This window comes from Mastigoproctus giganteus, chromosome 5 (assembly GCF_048544385.1).
Source record: "Mastigoproctus giganteus isolate SK-2022 chromosome 5, ASM4854438v1, whole genome shotgun sequence".
Taxonomy (NCBI): domain Eukaryota; kingdom Metazoa; phylum Arthropoda; class Arachnida; order Uropygi; family Thelyphonidae; genus Mastigoproctus; species Mastigoproctus giganteus.
The window spans coordinates 149,993,795-150,010,271 of NC_143579.1; the positions used below are offsets into that span (position 1 = coordinate 149,993,795).

The 16,477-nt window shown below is 35.6% G+C and overlaps 1 protein-coding gene across 1 annotated transcript in view; it reads left to right on the forward strand.

Moving 5' to 3' along the window:
* Positions 1-16,477, forward strand: part of thoc6 (THO complex subunit 6) — a 247,387-nt gene that overhangs the window by 189,529 nt on the left and 41,381 nt on the right. The window contains exon 11 of the mRNA XM_090374235.1: positions 8,845-8,958. Coding sequence (XP_090230361.1) covers positions 8,845-8,958 — 114 coding nt within the window. The remainder of the gene's footprint in view (positions 1-8,844; positions 8,959-16,477) is intronic.

A 16,477-nucleotide genomic window follows, 5' to 3' on the forward strand; every position in this document is an offset into this window, starting at 1 on the left:
TAGAGCCATCCAAACAGATGACATTCTGTTTGGCAGTTAAGTTTTTCTTTATGTCCTGAACATTCTGAAATATTATATACTTTGATATTAGGATGGGTTTTCATACTGTTGCATATAAAAGATTGCTGTACAAACTGGAGCAATGTGGCACTAAGGCCAAGTTACTGTTATGGATAAAGAGATAGATGATGGGAAAAAAACAGTGGTTATGAATGGACACTCCTGTTTGTGGACTGATGTTATTAGTGAATTCCCCCCAACCCCAGAGTTTGGTGCTAGACCCACTGTTGTTTTATATTTATTGATGATGGTATATCAAGCTTAATGTCTAAGTTTGCAGATGATACAATGGTTCGCAGGGTGGATATTGACAGTAATCAGGGTAAGCTCATGCAACAAGATCTAAAACAATTAGGGTGGATGGGCTAAGAAATGTTTAAACTGAAAGTATAATAGCAGACTAGATATAGCAATAGTTACTTTAGTTAAAAAGTAAAGGAAGCAGAAGTTATCATAATGCATCTCTTTTTTACCATTATGTAGACCAAGGTATTTTAAGGCTTTTGTTATAACTACTGCTATCATTTTGAAAATTAAAATAAGTACAAAAAATTCAGTACTCTCATTACAAGAAAACAGTACTGAAATGTAAGAAGAAATATACGTGCAATTACTGAAAATGCCCATAAAACAATCGGCATTTTACTGTAACCAAAACTGATTACTTTATCGCATGCTTATAAGGCTCAGTGATGTGAACAGCATTACCACCTTTCCTTGTATCTGAAAAACAAAAGTGAAGGTGTGTGGGGGGGGGATCCAAACAGATCACAAGAGGTTGGGTTTAGATAACACACTATAAGTAACAAAAATGGGCAGCAATGATAAAAGAAAATAATCTGAATTAAATTATACACAGATTTTATTATATATATATATATATATATATATATATAATTATTCTTTTGTATTATGATGGTTCAATTCGCATTTTATTTTTAATATTCTATTATAGTAGTTTTATTTAATTTCTTTCTAGCTTTTTCTGTTGTCCCAGTAGCTGTTTTAGCAATGCATGGGTACAAACAGAGTACCTATTATTATTCTTTTGTATTATCATTCTATTGTGGTTTAATTCGTCTTTGTTCATCATTAATGTCATTGGTTTTCGCCATGATGGCTAATTAAACATTGTCCGTGCCGGTGTTTTTTACCTATAGATATTATAGTTAATACATTACTGGTCTTTAAGCTAGCCTATTCTCGGTTATCTTAATTACCCGTGGCCTATACATTTAGGATTTTGCAACTTGTTGCGCATTGCTAAAGAAATTTTCATAACACTTATTGATGAAAAACTGTAGCAATAGGCAAATTATCAATATTATTTTATAACTATATCTATAATTTATACATTTTTATACGAGTACATTTTTATATACAAGTACGTAGTCAGGCGACGAGCCTCGCCTGAGTGCAATAAACCTAGTAAATAAGGGGATACTCTTCTGAGTAATTACTATTTTATTTTTATTTTTAGTTGGTTTTTGATAAATGTATATGGGTCTACTCTGTATATGGCTATACTTGAAGATATTTAAATTCAGAATAGGCATAAATTTCAACGAACATACTAAAAAAGAGTACTGCATAATTAAATACCAAAACCGTTTATACGATACAGTTAATATAGGTAATATCATAAATAATAACAAATGTTACCTACCCATCAAAAACACACAAATAAACATTAGATACAGATACACCAAGCCAATAGGACTAACCATCTGCAATTACAAAAACACCATTGATAATATGAATGAAGGAGAACAAACTTGTCACTGCCAGGAAAGTAGATATAAAAAATTCATCAATACACATTACAATCATATAGTAACAGGAGACCTCAATATTATCGAAGACAAAACGCTAAGAGAAACAATGAAAAAGGGTACAAAATTCAGACCCAACACTCCAATTAGATTGGAATATATTAAAAAATCAATATTCACAGATCTGTTACAATTTGCATTAAAAGCTGCATACATACAAAAGCAATGAACCCATAGAATCATTCCAATGTTGGATAAACGCCAATACTGAAAACATACTAGACTGTTTCAGGGAAAACATAACAATACAAAAACATCATATAAATAACAATCACTTAAATTTAAAAACTATCAACAATAAAATCAAAGAATTACAAAACAAATTTGTTATCACTAGAACCGACAAAGCAAACAATAATTTCAGTATCATTTGCAAAAGATTCTACATAGAAGCCATAAAAGAGGAATTGCATGACAATGAAACATACAAGTACATAGAAGCCAATCCAAACAGCATCAGCAAAAAAATATTGGCTATGCATAAAAAGCTTAAAATTAAAATAGACAGGATTCAATACCCCTACATATACTGGATTCCGAAATATCACAAGATTCCTACGGGAAAAAGATTCATTACTTCAGGCAAAAACAGCTATATCAAGTATAAAAGTAAGATCATGGAAGACAAATTAAAAAACATCACCAAAGAAATTAAAAACACCAGAATTATCAACAACAACAAAGAATATTTGTACGATTTAAAAAACCAAAACAATAATATTAAAAGTATAAACACATAAGACTTCAAAAACCTCTTTACAAGCATAGCGCACGACAGCCTAATAAGTACTACAGATATATTACCAAAAATATCAGAACGTACTACAATGCAACAAACAATACTGGAATGACCTCACAAAAATCAGTGTCAAAGGAAACTACATACTAATGGGAGGCAAAATGTATATACAAAGCAGGGGGATAGCTATGGGATCCAGCAGTTCATGCGCCATGGCTAACCTCTACCTGCACCATTATGAAAGTAACATTACGGACAATATAAAATTTTACAGATATATATAGATGACGTACTCGTGATCAACCATGACAGCTTTATAAATGTAGCAAAGAACAATGACCCAGCAGACCTAAAAATTGAATGTACAAATCCGGATAACAACCAAAAAGCTGTCTACTTAGACAGCGAAATTGCCATCTACCCAGACAAAATATATACACATCACCATGATAAAAGAGACCATTTTAATTTTGAAACAATAAAACTCACACACTGGGAAAGTAACATATCAAAGCATATACATGGTAATACCATAAGAAATCAAACAAACAGACTATTAAAAATATGCAACAATATAAATAGCAGAAAAATAGCAATACTAAAACTCATCAAAACACTGGATAGAAACAAAATTCCCAAACAATACAGTAGATATCACATAAAAACTGACATATATGCAAATATTAGAAAACACCACCCCAATGTAGACCCATATACATTTATCAAAAACCAACTAAAAATAAAAATAAAATAGTAATTACTCAGAAGAGTATCCCCTTATTTACTAGGTTTATTGCACTCAGGCGAGGCTCATTGCCTGACTGCACTACGACCTATTGCCAAAATTGACCCCCCCCCTAGTAAAAGGCTGTATATATGTATAGGGCTTTGCCTCTGGACAAATAAGTGCTGTTACGGCTTGGAAAAGCGGTACCGGCACTGTCCGAGGTAAGGCATAAAACAAATGTAAAAATAATGTAAATACACAAATAAATAAATAAATTCATCGAATCAACAACAAAATCCACAATAGACATTGGCCTGAAAATCGGGGACTTCGGCCAATACACCATCGGCACACAGTAAAGCGTTAATGCGACTGCGCCATAAAAATAGCCATCCTTAAAACAAGTTTCCCTTTTTGACTCTTCGACTTCCACTGGAACACATCAAGTAAGTAATAGTATTGCAATACAAAAAAACTTACCCGTAGGGCTTTGTGTATTCTATCACAGTTGCTGTAGAGATTATAAAGAATTAATTTAATTCATAATAAATAATACTAATTTAACTAACAACAATTAAGAAGAATAAGATAAACATAAGTCCAAAAAAATTTAAAAAGAACCTTGGAATTTAGAATTAATTTAATAGCAAAGCTATTAAATTAATTCTAAATTAATTTTATTGTGATAAAATTAATTAATGTGATAGATGCAACAGAAACGGGTAAGTAAAAAATGCATTACATCGAATGGGCCGTCAATCCACTCAAAGCCCCCGATGAAGTAGGGGATTGACGTCCATGTGATGTAATACAAAAATGTATAAAAATGTATAAATTATAGATATAGTTATAAAATAATATTGATAATTTGCCTATTGCTACAGTTTTTCATCAATAAGTGTTATGAAAATTTCTTTAGCAATGCGCAACAAGTTGCAAAATCCTAAATGTATAGGCCACGGGTAATTAAGATAACCGAGAATAGGCTAGCTTAAAGACCAGTAATGTATTAACTATAATATCTATAGGAAAAAAACACCGGCACGGACAATGTTTAATTAGCCATCATGGCGAAAAACAATGACATTAATGATGAACAAAGACGAATTAAACCACAATAGAATGATAATACAAAAGAATAATATATATATATATATAATTCATTTTTATAATCTCCAAATTACAAGAATAATTAAAGTTACCTTTAATTTTGTTTATAGCTCAGAAAATTTGTTAGAATTCGAAATCTGACGCAAGCCTTCTTATACCACAAAATTTAATCGTGAAACACACTGCAATTTTGCACATAGACCATGAATGGTTTATAGCCACATGAGGTTCACTAATATTTATAACTACTTTCTTATAGGCAACTTTTTTTTTTTTTTTTTTTGCACTTAATGATGAAACCATAATATACATTAAAATTAAACAAATAATATTTAACTCCACATTTTACTGTGCAAAAATTAGTAACAATGTAATAATTATTTTTATTACTTTAATAATTAATACTTTTTGCAGAAGTTTCTGAATCCACTTTAAGATTAGCATCAGTAGTGACAAATGATGGAAGTTTATACAGCTAAAAAAAAAATCCAATTTAAAAGAACTAGATATATTCAGATAAGTAGCATGAAAGCAGTCATATCTGGTGATTTTTGAATCTACTCAATAACAGAATCCCAAAGCAGTTTAGAATCATTAATTATCAACTACCCACAGAGAAATATTCTTGTTTCATTTGCATGTGAAACACCCCCCCCCCCTCTCTCTCTCTCTCTCTCTCTCTCTCTCTCTCTCTCTCTCGTTCATTCAGCTTATTTCTTCAAGTGACTTAAACACCTCAAGTCATGTCTCCAGGCTCTTCAGCTGACATCTTCTACAGCACATGGGCAACCCAAAGTGAATCTAGGTGCCCTTCTTTGTACCCTGTCTAGAACTTATGTTCTATTTTATGTGAACTTCCAGTCCTGAATACAATATTGCATATGTGGTGGTCACCATAATTTTATAAAAAGAGTGATAATGTACTCACTGCTAGCAAAGGTCCCACAGACCACATGTAGAGCCTTCTGGCCACTTTCTCATAATGTAAGAAAAGCTTCATAACTGCTTGTATGATAATCCTAAATCATTCTCATCCCGAACCACTTTTAATTTCATATTACCCAATCTGTATGTCCTCCTCCACCCCTGATTTATGTTTTTTCAAATGGAGAACCTTATATTTAGCAAGCTCAAACTTCAGTCCTCATCTTTCAGACCATACGCATAAATGATCTGTTATTCTGAACAGCACAGCCTGGTCCTGATTGTTTAGCATCCTTCCTACCCTTTGTAGTCCAATGTTATTTTATGTCTTCCCCATGTAGAGTCCAGCCCTACCAATCAAATAAGTGACTAAATGAAATGCACAGGTGCCAACTTTGGACTATCAACAATCTGGAGGCAAAAAAGGAAAGTTTTTTTTTTTTTTTTTTTTTAAGTACACTTGAACTAGAAATTAAATTTCACTTTCAAAATTCAGATTTTATATTAAATACAGCCATAACATTGTTTACAGTACAATATGCTTTTAAAGCTTACATTACATTTTTCTATCTTTATGGGTTTCTGTTTGGATATCCTATTAAACATCAACTAAGAAAGATATGCTTTATAAATTGATATGCTTATAAAAGTGATAAATCCAACACTGTTTTGCAGTGTAAAACTGACTTTTTCGAGTGTGTTAATGGAAGAAAGTGACTTTATTGTGAACAAGTTCTTTCTAACCCATACAAAAATATGGATACGAATAACAAGGGAAATGTGAAAATATCAAAGAAGGTGATGACATTAGTGAATAAAATTAAGTTATTAGACAAAATTTCTAATGGTGAAAGTGTGTCCTCAGTGGCAAAAGATTATAAAATCAATGAGTCAACGGTACGATCAATCAAAAAATCGGAAGAAAAAATCCGCCGTAGTGTCTGTGAAAATGCGCTAATTGCTTCAAAAATTTGCTCTGTAACTCGTGATGTTAAAATGGAAAAAAATGGAAAAGGCTTTAAATCTGTGGATAGAAGACCGAACTCAAAATAAAATTTCGTTAAGTTCACTCATCATTCGTGAAAAGGCAAAACTCCTTTATCTACACTTTAGCGAAACTGGTGATAGCACTGGCGGGATAAGTTTTTTTAGCTAGCAAAGGCGCTGCTATGAAAGATTTGTTTGAAATTTCTCATAAATATTACATTTAATATTAAATTGCTTCTTATTTTCATTTCGATGCCATATGCTTGCATTTCACTATGTACATAGTCATATTATGAAGGTACATATAATACATACATAGACAAAATTTTAGACTAGTTTTTCTTATAAATTTCATACTTTGGAATGGAACCCCTTTATTACTAATCATTTGTCTTTCTGTATTACTGCTCATGGCTGTTGATTTAAGTCCTTTGTTTTCCCTTAATGCTTGTTCTACTTTTCTTGTGTTAAATCTTCTTATGTCCTCTCTCTGAATCTCTTTCTAATGGCTTTGCATAACTCAGTATACTCAATTTTCTCCTTGTCAGTGTTTATCTTGCTCTTCATTTGTCTCCTTCGGTTCATCATAACGTGTTTTTTGACTAATTTTTTCTTCTTTGGATTTCTTTTTCCCTATAGGTTTCTTGGGCTTTATGACTTTATGATTCTGCAAATTCCACAAGTCTTTCACCCCTTTCATTTCTTTCACCAATTCCAAATTTTCCTATAGTTCCCCTTTTTGTGCCGTTTTGTCTCTTTCCAACCTTAGCATTGAAGTCCCCCATAATGATAGTGTAGAGAGTTTTCTGTTCATCCAGAAGACTCAATTTCGGTGTACATTTCTTCAACCTCTTCATGATCATGGCTCGATGTTGGTGCATAAATTATTATAACCTTTAACTTATACCTCTCTGGAAATCCTGAGTAGCAGTCTTGACACCCTTGGTGATGTACTTTTGAATTCCAAAATGTTGTTTTTTATATCTTTATGGACCAGAAAGCCAACTCCACCTTCACTCCTTTCACTGTTTCCATTGGTGTACAGCAGATTTCCACTTGATAAACTTATAAGTGATTGATTTCTTCTTGTTTCAGCCAAACCGGTGATATTCCAATTCACATTTTCTAATTCCTAGATATTAGAGGTGGAAACAGCTCTAATATCCTGTCTTCACCGATGAGCGATCTTACGTTGTAACAGGCCAAGTTCAGTTTCTGTACTTGGCAGCCTGGTCGTACCCAGAGATTCTTAGCACCCTCTGCTTCCACTCTGATCCTCTCGCTGCCGTATGAGGGGGAGTGAAAGTCGCTGGGGACTGAGGGCCATTTGTTTCATCTTGCTGTCATGTGCTGGAGGTTTTGGTCTTTTCCTCTTCACGCTGACCAGGCATCTTGAAGAGAATCACTACACGTTCGTTGCCACCTACGTGACGTAACAGGGCTTACCATCGAGAAGGTGTGATGTGTGGATTTTAGGGAGGCAGGCCAACCGGACTTCTCCTAAATCCTCTAAAATAGAAAGATATTGGATCCATCAGTGTTTTAGACTGAGTGTATGATAACACACAGAATGCCTGTTCCCCTCTAAGTGCCCTCCATTATAGCAACTTACCTTAATGTACTGCTCCATTTTGTACAGTAGTATATGCAACAGTGTCAAAAGCTTTCTTGAAATCCAATCCAAGTATATGATAACAAAATCATTTTTTGCATCCAGTTCCTTTGTAACCACATCATAGTATCCTATCAGATTTGTCAGATAAGACTCTCCCTTAACAAACCTATGCTGTGTCTGAATTATTACTGCAGTATTGTCTAGATGATCAATGCATCTTTAACCAGTTAATCCATTAATTTCACTGAAACAGAAGTTAAACTAACTGATCTGCAATTACTCATGTCACCCTTAGATACCCCTTTGTAAATTGGGGATACATTTGCATATCTCCAGTCTGTGGGGACTTCCCCTGAGTCCAAGGATGCTCTCATAATTATGGCTAAGAGTTTACTTACTTACTTTTGCCGCCTCCTTTAATGTAACTGGATAGATCCCATCCACCCCAGGTGCCTTTCTTATGTTTAACTTCAACAATTTCTCTTCCACTTTGCTCTCAGTTATTACAAAATTATTAAGGTCCCTGTTAGAGTTTAATAAGTTTCTGCCCTTCACTCTCCTAAAGAATTCCTTGTGTTTGAATGTAGATGCAAAATACTCATTCAGATTATCAGCTATCTGAGCAGGATTATCAACAGTCAAACCATCAATATCAAGTAGATTAAGTGAGGGGGGTGTGAAATTCGTTACTTTATTTTAGTTCTGATTTAAATTTATTTAATTAATTATTATTATTTATTTATTTTTTTTTTTTGCTATTGCTATATAAACTTGATTCCTTACAGTATTTTGTTGATACTAATATTAACGTTTATTTTGTTAATAAAATTCGTTAACTTACTTTTTAAAGGTTTGTGGAGGTGGGCCTTCTCTCTGTATTTGGCATCTACGTTCTCTTTCACCTGCAACACTTTTGCAAACTCCAGATGCAACAACAACAGTTGCTTTCTTTCATGAAGATATGGTTAGTAATCATTAATCTTGCTGCATATTAATACTGAGATTACTTCATGGTTAATCCTGTTAAAACTTTGATTTAAAACTTTGATTTTTTTTATTTAATTTTAAAAATTTTATTGAAGTTTTAATTTTATATGAAAAAAGATATAAATGCTAAATATGAATGTATAGTTATGTAAAATCAGTTCAGCAAAGTGCAAAAGTGTCACTTACAAAAAAAAAAAAGTAAAACTTTTTCTATGTAAGTCATTATAATATAAATTTGTCGCCAAAGTCCTATATCTGTAACATAATTAAATCAAGCAGCAATTAATACAATAACAAAATGGTCTTGGGAATTAGTTTTGGATCTAAACCGAATAGGTTAATAAAGGGGGGGGGGATCCCTAAAATTGTGAAAGTGAAATATATACAGGGTGTCTCAAAAATATTGGTACAAACGTTTAGGGAAGGTAGGTAACATCTAAAGGAATGTCAATAGCATAGGAATCCATAACCGGAAACGTCACGGGAAGTAGTAGCAGAGACACAAGACAGTAATTAGTGGCAAACATTTATTTGACATAATATTAACAATGCAGTACGAGATGGATCCATTTCATGATGTTACAACAGATGCTCGAAGGTTCCACCACGAGACGCGATGCATGCGTGACACCGACACAGCATTGATTGGCGGACACGGTCGAACACACCTGGAGTTTCTTTGACAGTAGCAGCAGCGCAGACGAGTCTCGCCACGAGATCCATTTCCATCTCCACAGGCGATTCATACACGATAGGTTTGAGGGCATCCCACAGAAAGAAATCAAGGCTCGATAAATCAAGTGAGCGTGGGGGCCAGGCAACGGGTCCCACGGTCAATCCATCGACGCCCAAAACACCTGTTCAAATGGTCACGAACACACCTTCCATAATAGACAGGCACCCCGTCATGTTGAAACCAAATGTTGCGTCTCACATTTGCTGGAACATCGTCAAGTAACCCTGGTTGACGGGGCTCGTGCGGGATGGTAACAGGTATGGGCCGACTATGCAGTCGCCGACCATACCTGCCCACACATTTATTGCATAGCGACGTTGTGCCGCATGGGGGGTGCACACTGTGTGGGTTATCGTGAGCCCACACATGAGCATTGTGCTGATTGAATAAGCCTTCCCGAGTGAAATAAGCCTCATCCGTGAACAAAACATAGGGTGGAAAATTCAAATCTTGAACACTTTCTTGGAGAAACCACTGTGCAAAAGCCACAGTGCAGGATGATCATGGGGAAGCAATAACTGAACCCTTTGGAGGTGAAAGGGATGTTAGGAATCGTCGTACCAGACATGCTGTACACTGCAACGAGACACTCCTAAGGCAGAGGCAACGGCATGTGTGCTGGTAGTAGGATTATTCTGTAAGGCATTCAACACACTTTCTTCCATGGCAGGAGTTCGCGTCGAACGTGGTCTGCCCGCACTACTCCTGTTCCCTCTGAATGACCCACAATCGCACAAATTTTGATGCACACGCGGAAAGAAACGGTGGTCCGGTACATATCTGTCTGGGAAGTGTTCTCCATAAATTCGTTGAGCGGCTCGTCCATTGCCCTCTGCTAATCCATATACTAGGTGCATGTCTGCCAGCTCACAGTTCGTATATTGATGCATGCTCTTTGTGCCGCGACTACTGCTTGAATGAATAAACCAGAAATTTTCCCTCTCGCGAACTGATGAACAGCGCAGCGTACCAACTTATGGTGACGATTCCGGTTGTGGGTTCCTATGCGATTCACATTCCTTTAGATGTTACCTACCTACCTCCCCTAAACATTTGTACCAATATTTTTGAGACACCCTGTATATAGGGAAATACATAATCTCACATAACATAGCTCTGTGCTAAAATAGAAAGAAATGGTTTCACATACCATTTGAAAGTATATATGGCTTGCTGAAATGACCTAATCTCCTTTTTTGATGCACTTTTGTTTTTTTTGTTTTTTTTTGGATTTGTGAAACTAAAATGCCAAAAGATAAATGATTAGATTAAATTAAAATATGACAGAAAATAGGATTGCACCTGCTTGTGCTCATCTCTTAAGGAAAAGGCACCGTCATCCAAACAACCAAGGGACTTAGCATTTTAGTAACTTCTGAACCTGCCAAAGGGCTGGGTTAAAAGGCTATTCAAATCACTTCACAGTTACCTGGTTGTCTTAGTGGGATCTTTTTTTTCATACATGGAAAAAGAAAATATTTTATTTTTTCATGTATGCATTTTCTCGAAGTGGCCTATCAGCTATGAGCTTGCATTTGTGTTATGCATTACTGGTTAATTTTATCTACAGGAAGGGGGAGTTTCCAAACAACAAAAAGAGAGAGAGCAGGGTTGGGATCCAAGTTTTTCCAATACACTGAGAACTCATGCTCTACAGCAGAGCCCATGTCTACTTCAGTTTTTTTTTTTTTTTTTATTCCCAATAAATTGAGACTGAATAAACTGTGGCAGTGATGTGGCCAATGATGCAGACTAGTAGCAGGCTTCATCATTGGAATGCACAGCAACTTTATTTTGGAGGGGGGTGGGGGTTGAAGGAGTGTTGAGTGTTGGAGAACTTTAAAATTGTTAATTTCTCATGAAATTTCCTTCTATATATTTGAAACAAATTCTTTTTGAATCCATGTGTATTTTTCATGAGGATTTGTGAATTTAAAAATTGTCAAAAAAAATTAAGCAAGAATTTTCATTTGAACACTTGCATTCTCTGTGAGATGCCATTGGGTGGAAACAGGAAAAATATGGTGATATAAAACAGAGATGAATACATCATACCACAAAGCGAGAAAATTAAAGCAAATAACTAGAAACAAGCCTACTATGCCAAGAAGGCTGCACTGTTCCATCTAACTGCAAACTGAAATGTCCCTCCCACCAGAATGGTTCTCTGCTTTCATTGCATGTTACCCATTGAGTTCTCAAATGCCACGGTTAATACCTAATACTGCACCTCTTCTGACAGGTTTAGTATTAATGGCAAATAATGCAAGAAAGCAAGCTTATATAACCATCAGCCAAAAAAATAAATAAATAAATACAACTAACAATAAGAACAGTTTCCGTATCACCTGTTTGTGCTATTTAACGGTGTCTGTCTGGTTCTTGAATTTGTTCGAATTATCCCCTTCTACAACACCAAATGGATGTTTGCTCCAACAGTCAACCACCTGCTGGCTGGAAGTAAATTTCTGCACATTAATTCTGCAACCATCCCTCCTCAATTTGAATTTATGCCTGGGGGGGGGGGGGCTGTACAAGAGGCAGGATGCCATAAGCATTGAGCTTACTCAATTCATTCAAAGCAACATCCTCAGGTTCCCTACACTGACTATTAGTCTGCCATATGCAAAGCATGCTAAGATAAATAGTCACAGATCTGAAAAAGTAACACCAACAATAAACTTTACTAGATAAAAGAAGACAAACTGTGGCTCTTTGGCTTCCGACGAAACAGACGAGAGGAAGTGGCACTGGCAAGACTCAGAATTGGACACACTCATCATACTTGTATCTTCCTTTTATTGGGAGAAAACCTACCTCAGTGCTCATCCGGTCAGATGCAACTTACGGTCTGTCATTTTCTGGTTGGTTGAGTGTTTAACCATCTGGTTAAACACTTTTCAGTCACTCTCCGCATTGAATATATCACCTGATTTATATAATTTCTTAGGAAATGAAGCAAATATTGAAGAACTTTTATTGTATCTAAAACATATTGACTTGTACAGGAGCATATAATTTAACATCTCTAACGATATGCTTCTTGTGAATAAATGATGCACAGACACAATTTGGCCTTAGTAGGCCTTGTGTCATTAAACCCAATTCCAACAACAGCAACAACCATTCAAAGCCTTAAACACCACAATCAGATCTCTTCACAGGCCCCTCGTCTATAGTTGCTGAAATTTGCAGAATTAAAGCCTTTCCTGATAAGAGCACCCTTTTATTTTCCTAACTAATCCAGTTGCTCTTCTCTACATCCATTCCACCAGATCCACATCCTTTCTAAAATGATTCTTCCTGACCTGAATCGTATACTCAAAAATGTAGCCTAACCATTGGCAAAACCTTCATAAGCTGTCCTAGCAGCCCCTGCATAGAGAACTTCATGTCTAATGACTGTGCAATTGTCCTCAAGTATTTTTCATTCCATTACCCCGAGTGTAGTACCACACAGTTGGTATGTTATTATGGGATTGCTGCTACGTATATGCACACCTTTCATTCATCGGTGTTAAACATCAATTGCCACTTCTCAACCCATCTGTTTACTTTTTCTAGATCCTGCTGCAATAGCATGCCCTGATTACTCTCATTAACCACCTTCCAACTTTTGTATTATATGCAAATGCACTAATCCAATTTGTATAGCAGTCTTTTATCTATAAAAGATCAAAAACTTTTCTGCAATCTTAGTATTTAATGCCTAAATTATTGTTTGCATCCAGTTCCTTTATTACTGCATCATAGTATCCAATCAGATTGATTAGACAAGATTGCCTCTTAACAAATTTATGCTGTAACAGCAGTATATAACTGTCCCTGTCTAGCTGGCCCTGCATTACTTCTTTAACCAATAACTCCATAATTTTCCCTGGAACAGGAGTCAAGCTAACAGTCAGAGCTGTAATTGCACATGTCACCCTTTGATCCCTTTGCAAATTGTGAAGATACATTCACATATCTCCAGTCTCCCCTGAATTCAAGGATGCTCTCGTCATGGCTGAAGGTTTGCCATAATGAGAGTTGTTGTTGTTTCCCTTAATATAGTTGGGTAGATTCCATCCACCTCAGGTGCCTTTCTTATGTTCAGTTTCAACAATTTCTCTTACACTTTCCTCTTGGTTATGATATCTAATATGAGAAAAGATATAATGAGCTTCTTTCTGGGCGAGAAAGAAGGTACTACAAAAAAAGTACTTTTAGTACAACAAAGTACTAAAAAGGTTGGAGACATAATTGTGGAAAAATGGTCAAATCTTAAGATTGTCACTACATCTCAGTTCTCTTAATTGATAATGAGAGATTAAGAGCAATTAATAAAGAAATTAAAAGCTGGCACAAATTTACTAGATAGAGTTGTACAAACCTTTTCAGTAAGTATATTAATAAAATGGATCATATTCAAGGATCAGTTAATCAAGCTGCTGAAACAAAAATGTTATATTGCAAACTTTGGAAAATAGTAATCTGAAAAGAAGTGTTGATGTAAAAAATTTAGTATCTAATACTTTAAAGACAGTGTTTAAGAGTATAAAAATAAAATCCTTGAGATTAGCACATAATAAAGGTGATTAGCACGTAATAAATATAAAATACTAGATATAAAATACTAAATATAAATCTAGATAAATATAAATACTAGAAACTGCTTCCTAATAAGCATATCTACTTCAGATTTCTTGTTCTCTGCAGACATATCTATAGGTGTTTTCAAGAAAGATAATCCTGCAGTCTTGATATGACATACCTAAAGATTTAAGTAAAGAAGACCTCTTTGAGGAGTTGTACAATAAAAATCTTAGTGACTATGGATTCTCAGTATAGGGAGTCAGATAGGATACTACTTTCAGATTTACAAGATCAAGATCGTCATGAAATGTTCACTGGGTAATCAGTTTTGCCCCCCTCAAATTTATAAATGTATATCAACTATGGACAGGATTTTCTTGGCCTGTGGCTTGCATGACATCGGCCATTTACAGTTGTTGCCAAGTGTTTTTTATGCTTGAGATATAGGCATACTCTATGCAGAATGCCTGAATAAAGAGAAATTCCTTTGTATTATAAATTGTAAAAGGTGCAAAAGAAACAATCAGAAATATCAGGTAGCAGCATTCTACCAACTGCTACGAATATAAAAGAGCTTTAGAACTGGCACAACAAAGTATTTCTGATGATTGAGTCTGTACAGACTGAATTTGACAGATAAAATAATCAATCTAGTATATTTCCAAAACTAAAAATTTTATGGATAAATTGCTAACGTTCTAGAGTTGTAGCTGATGAGATGTGGGTGTCTGCCAACGGAGTGTTCTGTTGAAGTAAATAACATGTAATCTGAAATAACAAGATTTTCTATAAAAGCAAGAGAATTCAACCAGTATCAATTAAGAGATTGATGTTACACTTTGCTTTGCATGTGCTCTCTGTGTTTTAATAACATACCATTCTATGTAGTTTTATTTTATCTCTCTGTTTTCTTCCTACTGAGGATTTTAATGACTCTCTGAATTACTTGGAATGTTCAACTACACTTAGCATTAGCATTAGCATTAGTAGAGGCATTTGATGCAAGAAAGCAAGCTTATGCAGCATCAGCCAAAAAAAAAAAAAAAAAGTAACATAAATAAATAAAAATAACCACTTCCACTTCACCCCTCTGTTCGTTCGAAATACCTGTCCAGCTGAGCCTTAAACTTATTTAGGCTATCAACTTCCACGACAAGGGATGGAAGTCTGTTCCACCCACCAACCACCCGCTGGCTAAAGGCAAATTTCCGCACATCTATCCTACATCTGTCTTTCCTCAATTTGAATTTATGCCCTCTCAGGTGATTTTTCTGAGCTAGAGGAAGAATCCCATCAGCATTGAGCATGCTCAAACCATTCAAGGCTTTGTACACCTCTATCAGATCACCCCGCTGGTGCCTAGTTTCCAGACACTGTAATTTGCAAAACTTAAGCCTTTCTTCGTAAGAGAACCCCTTTGTCCCATTCACCAATCTAGTTGCCCTTCTCTGTACTCGTTCCAGCAGCTCTACATCCTTCCTGAAATGAGGCCTCCAGGCCTGTATACAGTACTCTAGGTGTGGCCTGACCATTGCCTTATACAAGGGAATAATCACCTCCTTATCCCTGCTAGAAAAATTCCTATATATCATTGACAATACACCATGAGCTACTCTTGCAGCTCGTCTGCACTGCTCAGAGAACTTCATATCTGCCTGCACCACCACCCCCAGGTCCCTTTCATTCTCTACCACTGTCAGTGTAGTACCACAGAGTTGATACGCTGCTCTGGGGTTGCTGTTTCCCATATGTAGTACTTTACATTTGTCAATGTTAAACTTCATTTGCCACCTCGAAGCCCATCTGCTCAACCTTTCCAAATCCTGTTGCAGCAGCATAGTGTCAGTAGTGTCCTTGACAACCCTGCCAACCTTCGTATCGTCTGCAAACTTGGACATTAAGCCTGATATACCATCATCAATATCATTTATAAATACAGAAAACAATAAAGGCCCCAATACTGAACCCTGAGGGACTCCACTAATAACATTAGTCCACGATGAGCAGTGTCCATTGATTACCACTCTCTGTCTTCTCCCCCTCAACCACCCCTTTATCCATAGCAGCAACTTGCCTCCAATGCCACACTGCTCCAATTTGTGCAGCAGTCTTCCATGTGCAACAGTATCAAAAGCCTTTCTAAGATCCAAGTATATAATATCAAAGTTATTCCCTGCATCCAGTT